The sequence below is a fragment of the Carcharhinus amblyrhynchos genome, chromosome 23 (assembly GCF_965287045.1).
Source record: "Carcharhinus amblyrhynchos chromosome 23, sCarAmb.v2.hapA, whole genome shotgun sequence".
Taxonomy (NCBI): Eukaryota; Metazoa; Chordata; class Chondrichthyes; order Carcharhiniformes; family Carcharhinidae; genus Carcharhinus; species Carcharhinus amblyrhynchos.
The window spans coordinates 43,497,074-43,510,702 of NC_137346.1; the positions used below are offsets into that span (position 1 = coordinate 43,497,074).

At 51.9% G+C, this 13,629-nt stretch overlaps 1 protein-coding gene across 1 annotated transcript in view; it reads right to left on the bottom strand.

The window, feature by feature from the left end:
- Positions 1-13,629, bottom strand: part of atp2a3 (ATPase sarcoplasmic/endoplasmic reticulum Ca2+ transporting 3) — a 249,484-nt gene that overhangs the window by 192,276 nt on the left and 43,579 nt on the right. Inside the window, exons 2-3 of the mRNA XM_080210950.1 lie at positions 5,170-5,187; positions 1,063-1,145 (exon numbers count right to left, since the gene is read on the bottom strand). Of these exons, the coding sequence (XP_080067076.1) occupies positions 1,063-1,145; positions 5,170-5,187 (101 nt within the window). The remainder of the gene's footprint in view (positions 1-1,062; positions 1,146-5,169; positions 5,188-13,629) is intronic.

Below are 13,629 nucleotides of genomic sequence, written 5' to 3' on the forward strand. Positions count from 1 at the left end.
CAGGTTTGCAGCATCCTGGAGTTTGATCTTCAGTTCCTGGAGAATGCAGACCCATCCTTAGGGTGGCACGGTGGTTAGCACTGCTGCCTCACAGCGCCAGGGAGCTCAGTTCGATTCTCAGATTGGGCCACTGTCTGTGTGGAGTCTGCACAGGTACACTCCAGTTTCCTCCCACAGTCCGACAACATGAAGGTTCGGTGGACTGGCCATGCTGAATTAACCTTTAGTGCCTCGGGTTAGAGGGGATCCGAGCGAGGATAGAGCCTGGGTGGGATTGTTATCGGTGCAGACTCGATGGGCCGAATGGCTCCTTCTGCACTGTAGGGATTCTTTGATGATTGGCAAACTGTGCTCACCCTACTAAGATTGGGTTCTGGAGGAAATACAGGTCAAGATTCTGAAAGGGATAGAGGGGCTTGTGCTAGTGGAAAATCATAGATAGAGAGAGGCCTGTGCAAATAGAGAAACACGTATAGAGAGAGGTCTGTTTAAATAGAAGTCCAACAGGTTTATTTGGAATCACGAGCTTTCGGGGCACTGCTCCTTCATTCGGTGACTCACCTGATGAAGGAGCGGCGCTCTGAAAGCCCGCGATTCCAAATAAACCAGCTGGACTTTAACCTGGTGTTGTGAGGCTTCTTACTGTACCCATCGCAATGCCAGCATCCCCACATCATAAGTAAATAGAGAAACTGAGATATAAAGAGGCCTGTGTAGGTAGTGAACATGAGATATGGAAAGGCCTGTGCGAGGAGGGAATCTGATAAGCTTTTCCCAACGCTATTCGGAAAGAAATTACAGCTGAAATGATGAGATGTCAGGGAGGTTGCTGGAGAACAGAGCTGCAGCCCCAGGTCCACCATTGAGTGTTGGGTTGGCGCCACGCTGACAGTTGGTATCAACAAGGGGTGGTTTGTAAAGTGGAAACAGGAGGCAAGTGAGGGGAGAATGCAGGATCACACCACAACTGACTGCGGATAGGTAATGACTGCACTCAAATGGAATCGCGACCGGCCACACAAACTCAACGAGTATCAGACAATCGACGGGAAGATTACTTACAAACGAGACGCAGGCTGCCAGCAGGAGGATCCGCACCAGGAGCTCTTCAAACTGCTCCAATACAAGTTCCCACAGGGACTTCCCTAGAAAACAAATGGGCACCAGAGTTTGTAGTGGCTAACAGGCAGGCAAACAGGCTGTTGGAATGTTTCATATCAAAATAAGGTTTGCTCCAAGTGCTGGAGCCAAAGGGGCGGCCAAGAAAGCAAGTTCCGTTTCTCTAACAGGTTCAAAGGCAGATCACAGTCTCAAAAATCAAAGCCAGCAACCCAGGGAAATAAAGTCACGAGGAGGGTGGTGGAACATCACCGAGTCTGTCAATGTCAGTTTGTGAAAAGGAAATACATCATCTCAAAGGCCAGGATCTCCCTTCTGAAACAGCTATTTGGCAATCTCTGCTGGAAGGGTTAGTGCGTGGAGTTCAGGTCACGACGCACGCACGGTGCCTTCCACGGTTCAATAGTCAGAAACCGTTCGTGGTCATGGTTCCCGGCGGAGAAACCACAAGGCTTGGGTGGTGTGCTGCAAGATTGGCGACAGGTTAGTGCCCCGGGGCAGGGCACCATCTAACAAAAACAGATCACTTTAAAAGGAAAGGTGTTTGGTGGACACTAAGTCTCAAAAGTTTGCCAGCAGAAGCAGGTTTTACGAAGCTGATGCGGCTCGAGTTCCCCCTTCTCCTGCGCAATGAGGTTAAATATTGACCAAACGGAGGAACCGACAAACTGATTCATGTTTGCAAGAGACTCTTCCAGCCTCCTCAGTTCTCTCCAGCCCAGCGTGCACTGTGTTATGCTGGTTAGGAGTGCAGTATCTACAGCATGGTTCCACAGGCATCTTGCCCTGGCTAATATTAACAGCCTCACCCTCCCCCTCCAGCAGAAGGGAATGAAAAGCCCAGGCTGACAAAGCAATGTTCCTCCCTTTCAAGTTCAAATTATTCAGTGCATTTCCAATTACTTGCCTTTATCTCACCTGAGTGCACTTGTGTAATTACACTGAATCCCTACAGAGCAGGAGGAGGCCACTCAGTCTACACTGACGACCAGGCTCGACCCCACCCCATTACCGCATGCACTTTCCCTGCTAATCCCCCTGGCACTGAGGAGCAATTTAGCATGGCCAATCCACCTCGCCCGCACACACCTTTGGACTGCGGGAGGAAACCAGAGGAAACCCACGCAGACACGGGGAGGATGTGTAAACTTCACACGGATAGCGACCCCAGCCGGAATCGAACCCGGGCCCTTGGCGCTGCGAGACAGCAGTGCTAACCACTGTGCCACCCTGACACCCGTAACGTTCTATGTCCTCTTTTCCCTCTTCTAACCCCCCCCCCCACTCCCACACCATCATAGCTGCTCGACCTGAGCAAGCTCTGACAGCCAGGGACAACCAGCAAGCAGAGCAGGGCCTAGTGCACTCTGTCTTTCCGTCCTGCATTAACATGGAAACCAGCGGTAGGGTTTGAAGCCTGCTTCACCCTGGCTCTGCTCCAAGTGGCGGCCCGTGACACAGAGTGAGGAGTAACTGAGTCACTTCTCCTTTTTCAAATTCTTGGAATTCCCAACAGATTTGTTGGAAGAGCACCAGGACTGCCGCAGTTCACCACGGCAATTAGGGATGGGCAATGAATGTGGGCCTTGCCTGCGACACCCACCCACACACACACCCCCCCAAGGAAAAGAAAACTTGGATTCTCTTTTGTTTGTGATTACCACTGACGATGGTCTTGGCGCAGGCATTAAAAGAGGTTGGCGATACACCAGAACCCTGGGTCCACCCACGATTTGATTTATCTGCAGGTTCCCGGTTACGGGAGAGCAGAAACCTAACCCAGTTACAGTCCGGTTAAGGGCAGCCTCTCAAAGCTATTCAGGCTGTGCGCCCAACGCGCGAATCACTCGGACATGGTCGGGCTCCATTTGTAACATATCCAGGCCGATCACACCTCCACCTGGGTCACCTCAAACACGCCCGTGGCAGGAATTTGGAATCAATAGACCCTCGGCGCTCCAGTGTATGAATCACAAAAAGCCAGCAGACAGGTCCAACAGGTAATTAAGGCGGCAAGTGGCATCCTGGCCTTTACTGCAAAGGGGTGGGAGTTTAAAAATAGGGAGGTTTTGTTGCAAATTGCAGAGGGCGTCAGCGAGGCCTCGCCTGGAATACTGCCCAGGAATTCATCCCCCCTCACCTTAAATAGGATTGGAGGAGGTCTGAAGGAGATCCAGCTGAGAACGAGAGGGTTGTGCTGTCAAGAGAGTAAATAGTCTGGGTCTGTATTCCTTGGAGTTCAGAAGAGTGATGGGTGACCTTATTCAAGGTGCAAGATCCGGGGGGATGGGGGGATGGTGGGTGGGGGGTGCCCTGGTAGGGTAGGTGGTGAGATGGTTTCACCAGTGGAAGAGTCTCAGGCAAGGGGGACGTAGCTACAAGATAAAAGGGCCGGTCATTTATCACAGAGGTGGGAGAAATTTCTTCTCACAGTGGGTGGTGGATCTCAAGAATGCTCTATCCCAAAGCGGGCTGGAGGCTGGGTCATCTTAAAGCGAAGGTGGATAAATATTTGACAGATTGAGGATAGAGGGGAAAAGGCACAGAAGGAGGAGTTGAGGCCATTGATCAGCTATGACTGTACTGAATGGCAGGGGCAGGCTTGAAGAACCTGGTGGCCCGCTCCTGCTTCTATTTCTTGTGTTCTCCCGAGTTCCAGCCCTCCTAAAGCAGCTGTTTCCACCACAGGGAGACTATTTAAGTTGCAATAAAAAGGAGACTCATTTTATTCTACATTTTTCAAAGATTTGAAGAGGTGGAGATCCTAAACTAACTCAACTCAGCAACAGCCAAAGGCCTAGTCAGCCATTCCACCTTAATGTTTAAACCTTAGGGTGGACAGTGATAGCCTTTTTCCTCGGATGGAGAAAGCTAGCACAAGGGGGCATAGCTTTAAATTAAGGGGTGGTAGTTATAGGACGGATGTCAGGGGTAGGTTCTTTACCCAGAGGGTGGTGAGGGATTGGAATGCCCTGCCTGCTGCAGTTGTAAATGCGCCTAGTTTGGGGGCGTTTAAGAGATCCGTGGATAGGTTTATGGATGGAAAGGGTTTGGTTTAGGTTAGAGGGTCATTGCTTTTTAACTGGTCGGCGCAACATCTATGTTCTAATGCTACTTTTTTAATTGACAGAACAGAGGCGATTACACAGTCCTTTGTGTCAATATTACTCTGCCACTAGATCAATGATCTCCCTATATGCTACTCTGAGAGCACAGCAGATTGAAGACTGATCTTCAAGATGCGACAGGATGGAACACAACCCAATCAGGACCAAATGGTTTGATCCACTGGGGAAGTGTGTGTTCTGGCTCAGAGTGAGGTATCCCACACTGCTTTGTAGAGCAATTGCCATCAAGCACAAGAAAGAGAGGCGATGAGGTCAAATGGTCAACAGGAAAGATGCCACAGTGGCTTTGGAAAGGGTTGAGGGAGCAGCAAGGGTTAAACCGGAGTTTCAAAGCAGTATCATCACTGAGGGTGTGACTTGCAACGATGGAGAAAATAAGTCAATGTTAGAGAGCTGAAGAGAGTCACGCAGGGATGTGTATTTCATGCATAGAAAATAGAAGCAGGTAGAGGCCATTTAGCACTTCAAGCCTTCTCCACTGGAGTCGTGCCAGAGAGAGGGGGGGAACTAGCACCAGAGGGTGGGGGGGTGGGGGTAGGGCTGCGCCAGAGAGAGAGGTGGGGGGGGGGGGTAGGGTAGTGCCAGGGAGAGGGAGGCGCGAGAGAGAGGGGGATTCAGGATTTCAGAGACGGGATGTGAAGGTGACCAAAGCAGGCAATGGATTAGACGTCAGAATGTGGAATCTGTACCAATGGATTTTTATCTGTGTACAGACAGCCCAAGAGACTGGAGAAGTTGGTGATCAATTCATTGCCCGCTTTAATAACGACGCTATTTATACGAAAGGCCACAACTTTTATTCAGCCTTTCACTACAGAGCAAGATCAAAAAGTCCAAACCGGAAAAATTGCCCAATACAAACCCTTTACAAGCAAATCGATTTAAGTCATTCAAAGAGCAAAAAGGAAAAGTCAATATTTACCTTGTTCCGCTGGTAATTCTGGTTCAGATGGATCATGTAAAAGAAGAAAAAGAGTAAATTAGTGAATCAATAAACAGCCGGTGACACACAGAGAGAGAGAGGCAGTGCCAATTCACACTCTCAAACCTGAGTCCCTTTCCAATTTACCTGTTCAACATTCACTCTCCCAGCTGCCAACTGCAACCAAAAACAGGCAAACAGGCTTCAACGCTTAGTAACAGTTCAATCAGGCAGTGATCTAGTCATATTTAACTAGCGCTGGGCAACCTCGGCTAGTGAGCCCCCCCTCCCTTCATCTCAGTGGGACACAAGATTGAAATCAGGCTTGTCCGCTAACCGTGACCCTGCGGATCAGATTAAATATATGTAATACGCGTCGAATAGTTCATAACGAGTTATAGAAAATACTCAATCATTTAGAGCAAGGAACAACACAACACAGGAAACAGGCCATTTGGCCCAACAAGCCCATGCTGCCCATTTTAACATAGTGAGTGCCCTCCTCTACCTATGACCCTTGTCCAAGCCTATTGGATTCCACAATAAAGGAACCATAACCAGATTGAGGGACGCCTAATTTAGGGACAATTTGTTACACCAATCAGCCTAATAGCACGTTTTTGGGGTGTGGGAGGAAACCGGAGCACCCGGAGAAAACCCACGCAAGCACAGGGAGAATGCGCAAACTCCCACAGACACCGACCCAAATCCATGTATCTGCACAGCAAACAGTGATAGTCACTGAGCTGTCGTGTTGCCCAGCATCTGGTCCAGTTTAAGCGTACACTAACGGCGTGAAGTACTAGGCAACTCTCGAAACAACGGCAGCCCTAGTACGACCCATCGCGTGTATGCCCCTCGTTGGACAACAAGTTTTGGTCACCTAATTACAGAAAGGATATTAATAAAGTTGAAAGAGTGCAGAGAAGGTTTACAAGGATGTTGGCCAGGACTTGAGAAACTAAGTTATAGAGAAAGGTTAGGACCTTATTCCCTGGAGCGTAGAAGAATGAGGGGAGATTTGATAGAGGGGTATAAGATTTTGATGGGTGTAGATAGAGTGAATGCAAGCAGGCTTTTTCCACTGAGGAGAAAAAAAACCAGAGGGCATGGGTTAAGGGTGAAAGGAGACAAGTTTAAAGGGAATATTACGGGGGGGGGGGGCTTCTTCAAGCAGAGAGTGGTGGGAGTGTGGATAAATGCGGGGTCACTTTTAACATTTAAGAAAAACTTGGATGGGTTCATGGATGAGAGAGGTGTGGAGGGATATGGTCCAAGTGCAGGTCAGTGGGACTAGGCAAAAAATGGTTCAGCAAAAGGCCTGTTTCTGAGCTGTAATTTTCTATGGATGGAGATCAGCAGAACGTGGCAAACCTGCGTGCGAGCGACGGTCAGCGAAATGTCTCCTGGGCCGCACTCAGAACCCAGATGGGCCGCCTGCGGCCTCCAGGCTGCAGGTTACCCACCGCTGGGTTAAAAGTCTAAAAAGCTGGTGGAAAGAGCACCTCAGCAGCCACTCAGTGCCAGGTGCTCCTGTGTGTGTGTGTGTGTGTGTGTGTGTGTGTGTGTGTGTGTGTGTGTGTGTGTTTCCAATACATTTCCCCATCAGCCCCCAATTTAAACAGAATCACAATGCAGCCACAGTGAAACAGCACTGGCATCTCACCCCGAGTTTCTGCAGCTAGCACTGCCTCCCCACACACTCGACCCAAACATAACTCGTCTGAAGTCAACAGTGCTGACCAGGAAAGTCGGAAAGGATCAATTGCAATGGCTTCACGTTTCTCACAGCCTCCGAGTGTCTGTGCGTGTTTTGGAACGGAGTCACTTGCAACGGAGGCAGTCAGTTTTACTCGGGAAAATATCTTGCAAACAGCAAAGTGATGACGACAAAATATTTTTGCTGTAGGGATCAATAGTGGCCGCTGTGCTGGGAATAACTCTTGCTAATATAGACCCATGGGATTTTTCAATTCGCCCAAGAGAGCAGATTAACACAGAGTCATAGAGGTTTAAACAGATGGAAACAGACCCTTCTGCCCAACTTGTCCATGCTGCCCTTTTTTTTTTGAAGCCCCTAAGCTAGTCCCTGCATTTGGCCCATATCCCTCTATCTCCATCTTACTCATGTAACTATCTAAATGCTTTTTAAAAGACAAAATTGTACCCGCCTCTACTACCACCTCTGGCAGCATGTTCCAGACACTCACCACGCTCTGAAAAAATTGTCCCTCTTTTGTATCTCTCCCCCCTCACCTTAAACCTACACCCTCTAGTTTTAGGCTCCCCTACCTTTGGGAAAAGATATTGACTATCTCGCTGATCTGCGCCCCTCATTATTTTATAGACCTCCATAAGATCACCCCTCAGCCTTCTACACTCCAGAGAAAAAGGTCTCAGTCTATCCAGCCTCTCCTTATAACTGAAACCATCAAGTCCCAGTGGCGCCCTAGTAAATCTTTCCCGCACTCTTTCTAGTTTAATAATATCCTTTCTACAATAGGGTGACCAGAACTATGCACAATATTCTAAGTGTGGCCTTACCAATGTCTTGTACAACTTCAACGAGACGTCCCAACTCCTGTATTCAACGTTCTGACCGATGAAACCAAGCATGCCGAATGCCACCTTCACCACTCTATCCACCTGTGACTCCACTTTCAAGGAGCTATGAACCTGTACCCCTAGATCTCTTTGTTCTGTAACTCTCCCCCAGCACCCTGCCATTAACTGAGTGAGTCCTGCCCTGGTTCAATCTACCAAAATTCATCACCACGCATTTGTCTAAATTAAACTCCATCTGCCATTCGTCAGCCCACTGGCCCAACTGATCAAGATCCCGTTGCAATTGGAGATAACTTTCTTCACTGTCCACTATGCCACCAATCTTGGTGTCATCTGCAAACTTACTAACCATGCCCCCTATATTCTCATCCAAATCATTAATATAAATGACAAATAACAGTGGACCCAGCACCGATCCCTGAGGCACATCGCTGGTCACAGGCCTCCAGCTTGAAAAACAACTCTCTACAACCACCCCTCTGGCTTCTGTCATCAAGCCAATTTTGTATCCATTTAGACACCTCACCCTGGATCCCACAGTTGAATGCCGCTTCTGAAGGATCACTCCCCCTCCTCCACAACACCGCACCCTCCTCCGCAGCGACACCCGGGATTGTCCAGAGATTGTGTGTTTACCACTGTGGAGTGGGAAGTAAACACTCAACTTTTTTTTAAACTTAAGAGACGAAAGTGCAACCACAGCTGAAACTTGGACACAAAACCATTTTGAAAATCAAAACAGCTGGAGAGTTTGCACGAAGAAATGTAGTAAACAAGGATATTAAAGCAGGACAGTGAAGCAACAGAATCGTGAGTGGCATACACTAATGACACAGGGCAGAGAGAGATACCAAATGGTTCTTTGCCCAGAGGATGAGAGATAGCTGGAATAAATTGTTAGTTTGTGTAGCGAGTGCTGACTCTCTTAACATCCCACAGAGATCTGGACTACTAGCTAGGCTCAAGTAAAGGTCATGCCCTGTGTGTGAGACATCAGGTAACGTGAGCAGGAACAATGTGCTCCTGTAATCATAGACAGTGAGGATTCTATCTACCATTCTGTCCATCAAGCACTCGCCAATCGCACCCACACCCAATGCCCGTAACCTCGCGTATTTACCCTCCTAATCCCCCCCAAGGGACAATTTAGCATGGCCAATTCACCCAACCCGCACATCTGTGGAGCGTGGGAGGGAACCAGAGCACCCGGACAAAACCCAAGCAGACACGGTGAGAATGTGCGAAGCCCACACAGACAACCACCCAAGGCCGGAATCGAACCCGGGTCCCTGGCGCCGTGAGGCAGCAACGCTAATCACCGTGCCGGTCCCCGGGATTTGTTTCCTCAATGATTCGAGGAAGAACTTCCCCAAACTTACTTTTGCCAAATGGGCTTTGAGGTTTTCACCCATTTTGCCAGCCTCCCGGGAGATCCGATCACAATGCTTTTCGGGCATCACCAGGAGCGGCTGGTTCAACAAACCTGACGGCTGTTTCCTAATCGTAATCTTTGTGAACACACCGGAGTACGAGAGACTCAGCTGGCTGGCTGGTTTCTCTACTCATTCTGCACATACTCAAACTTATTTTGAAAGATTAAAACTGCACAGAGCTGTGGAAGTCTCCCTGGTCAAGTGTAGAAAGGAGCAGGTCTTTCTCAGTTAAAGACAGTGTTTGGTTCTGCAGGACAGTTCCTCAAAGACTAATTGAGGAATATGTCCAGGAGGGGAATAACAGTCATTGAAGCTAGGAACTTGTTTCAATAATCCTTCATTTAAATGCTTCCTATTTCACTAAACATTGGAGGGCCAATGTAAATATGCTTCAAACTGATTGATGGAATGGATAAACAAGTGAAAACTCAGACCAAATGGCTGACAGGACTGTCTCAGGACTGGTACATTAAGACTTGCACGGGCTGTGCTTTAACGTACTAAAGGCTGTAACACATGATGGATAAGTGGTTGGGAGTTGCAATTCAATTAATGAATACTTAATCCGTTTAATGAAGTCTAAAAAGCCTCTACTGAATATCAAAGGCTAGATAATGTCTTCTCTCAGGAACATCCATCCCCACGGGGCCTCTCCCTCAGGAGCATCCATCCCCACGGGGCCTCTCCCTCGGGAACATCCATCCCCACAGGGCCTCTCCCTCAGGAGCATCCATCCCCACGGGGCCTCTCCCTCGGGAACATCCATCCCCACGGGGCCTCTCCCTCGGGAACATCCATCCCCACAGGGTCTACCCTCAGGAACATCCATCCCAAATGCCCTCCCCTCAGCTGTATCCATCCCCACAGGGCCTCCCATCAGGAATCTCCATCCCCACAGGGCCTCTCCCCTCAGGAGTATCCCTCTCCACAGGGCCTCTCCCCTCAGGAGCATCCCTCTCCACAGGGCCTCTCCCCTCAGGAGTATCCCTCTCCACAGGGCCTTCCTATCAGCATCCTCCATCCACAGGGACAATTATTGCAAATAAGCTTGCACACAAATGACTGTATTTGGTAAATCTTAAAAGTAATACTCAATGGTGAATGAATGCAACATATGTCTGGCAGAGTGACATACAAACACATCCTTACCATCTTGGAATGGCTAATTAAGCTTCTGCAACATTGCTAGAACCAAACCACCCCCCCCATACGTGGTCCAAGTTTACCTGTGGTAAGGTTAGTTCAAAATCCACTCACTGTTTAAAAAACATGTAAAAATAACAAATCTTCTGAAGTGATTCCTCCTCAACACATACTGCATCCCCTCACCTCGCAATCATGGTCAACAATGTATCCTGGGCCCAATGGACACAATCCAGCCCAACTGAATGTTTGTGGAAGGGGTAACGTTCATTCCCTCCACCACACACACAGTGACAACACGTGCAGGAACTTATCGCCACGGGTCCTCCCCCTCGGGAGCATCCAGCCCCACAGAACATAAGAACATAAGAAATAGGAGCAGGAGTAGGCCATCTAGCCCTTCGAGCCTGCCCCGCCATTCAATAAGATCATGGCTGATCTGTCGTGGCTCAGTTCCACCTTCCCGCCCTCTCCCCATAACCCTTAATCCCCTCGCTTATCAAAAACGGGGCCTCTCCCTCTGGAGCATCCAGCCCCACGGGGCCTCTCCCTCTGGAGCATCCAGCCCCACGGGGCCTCTCCCTCTGGAGCATCCATCCCCACGGGGCCTCTCCCTCTGGAGCATCCAGCCCCACGGGGCCTCTCCCTCTGGAGCATCCAGCCCCACGGGGCCTCTCCCTCTGGAGCATCCAGCCCCACGGGGCCTCTCCCTCTGGAGCATCCAGCCCCACGGGGCCTCTCCCTCTGGAGCATCCAGCCCCACGGGGCCTCTCCCTCTGGAGCATCCAGCCCCACGGGGCCTCTCCCTCTGGAGCATCCAGCCCCACGGGGCCTCTCCCTCTGGAGCATCCAGCCCCACGGGGCCTCTCCCTCTGGAGCATCCAGCCCCACGGGGCCTCTCCCTCTGGAGCATCCAGCCCCACGGGGCCTCTCCCTCTGGAGCATCCAGCCCCACGGGGCCTCTCCCTCTGGAGCATCCAGCCCCACGGGGCCTCTCCCTCTGGAGCATCCAGCCCCACGGGGCCTCTCCCTCTGGAGCATCCAGCCCCACGGGGCCTCTCCCTCTGGAGCATCCAGCCCCACGGGGCCTCTCCCCCTGGAGCATCCAGCCCCACGGGGCCTCTCCCCCTGGAGCATCCAGCCCCACGGGGCCTCTCCCTCTGGAGCATCCAGCCCCACGGGGCCTCTCCCTCTGGAGCATCCAGCCCCACGGGGCCTCTCCCTCTGGAGCATCCAGCCCCACGGGGCCTCTCCCTCTGGAGCATCCAGCCCCACGGGGCCTCTCCCTCTGGAGCATCCAGCCCCACGGGGCCTCTCCCTCTGGAGCATCCAGCCCCACGGGGCCTCTCCCTCAGGAACATCCATCCCCACGGGGCCTCTCCCTCAGGAGCATCCATCCCCACGGGGCCTCTCCCTCAGGAACATCCATCCCCACGGGGCCTCTCCCTCAGGAGCATCCAGCCCCACGGGGCCTCTCCCTCTGGAGCATCCAGCCCCACGGGGCCTCTCCCTCTGGAGCATCCATCCCCACGGGGCCTCTCCCTCAGGAACATCCAACCCCACGGGGCCTCTCCCTCTGGAGCATCCAGCCCCACGGGGCCTCTCCCTCTGGAGCATCCAGCCCCACGGGGCCTCTCCCTCTGGAGCATCCATCCCCACGGGGCCTCTCCCTCTGGAGCATCCAGCCCCACGGGGCCTCTCCCTCTGGAGCATCCAGCCCCACGGGGCCTCTCCCTCTGGAGCATCCAGCCCCACGGGGCCTCTCCCTCTGGAGCATCCAGCCCCACGGGGCCTCTCCCTCTGGAGCATCCAGCCCCACGGGGCCTCTCCCTCTGGAGCATCCAGCCCCACGGGGCCTCTCCCTCGGGAGCATCCAGCCCCACGGGGCCTCTCCCTCGGGAGCATCCAGCCCCACGGGGCCTCTCCCTCGGGAGCATCCAGCCCCACGGGGCCTCTCCCTCGGGAGCATCCAGCCCCACGGGGCCTCTCCCTCTGGAGCATCCATCCCCACGGGGCCTCTCCCTCTGGAGCATCCAGCCCCACGGGGCCTCTCCCCCTGGAGCATCCAGCCCCACGGGGCCTCTCCCTCTGGAGCATCCAGCCCCACGGGGCCTCTCCCTCTGGAGCATCCATCCCCACGGGGCCTCTCCCTCTGGAGCATCCAGCCCCACGGGGCCTCTCCCCCTGGAGCATCCAGCCCCACGGGGCCTCTCCCTCTGGAGCATCCAGCCCCACGGGGCCTCCCCCTCAGGAACTTATCCAGATTCCTTACACGGCACCTTCCAAACCCAAGGGCAATACTATCTAAAAGGACAAAAGCAGCAGAAACTGCCACCTGGAAGCTCCCCTCCAAGTCACTCACCATCTTGACTTGGAAATATGTCACCGTTCCTTCACTGGGTCAGAATCCTGGAACTCCCTCCCTAACAGCACTGTGGGTGTACCTACATCTCATGGATTGCAGGCAGTACAAGGCGGCAGCTCACTACCACCTTCTCGAGGGCAACCAGGGATGGGCAATAAATGCAATAAAATAAATAATAAAAAAAAATATAATAAATAAATAAAATAAATAATACCAGCGACAGTGATTCAGGCAGATAGCAGCCATGGGAAAACAAAAAGCCACGCGAAGGAGAAGGGAATGTTTCGGTTATGTGCTGGGAGAGACACATGGTAGAGCAAAAGCATCACCAATCCAGTTGAGTTGAACAGCCAGTTTGTGTTGAGAATGCTACTGAATTCTTAAAACAAGGGCAGCACGGTGGCACAGCGGGTCAGCACTGCTGCCTCACAGTGTCAGGGACCTGGGTTCGATTCCCGGCTCGGGTCACTGTCTGTGTGGAGTTTGCACATTCTCCCCGTGTCCGCGTGGGTTTCCTCCCACAGTCCAAACTTTAGCAGGGTTAGGTGGATTGGCCATGCTGAATTGCCCCTTAGCGTCAGGGAGACTAGCTAGGGGAAATGCATGGGGTCGTGGGGATAGGGCCTGGGTGGGATTGTGGTCAGTACAGACTTGATGGGCCAAACGGTCTCCTCCTGCACCGTAAGATGCTACGAATTCTCTAGCCCGTGGTCAGAGGTTAATTAAAAATGGCCGCCTGCTATTGAGCTAGTCGCGCACAATGGCAGGCGCCGTACACCCTACATACACACAATTAGTTACCATCCAGCTAATAAGCTGGTACGCGTGGGTGCTCATTGACACAGGCCTGGAGATACTGAGGGAGATATTGAGGGCACAGCGGTTAGCACAGCTGCCTCACAGCACCAGGGATCTGGGTTCAACTCCCCCCTTGGATCACCGTCAGTGTGGAGT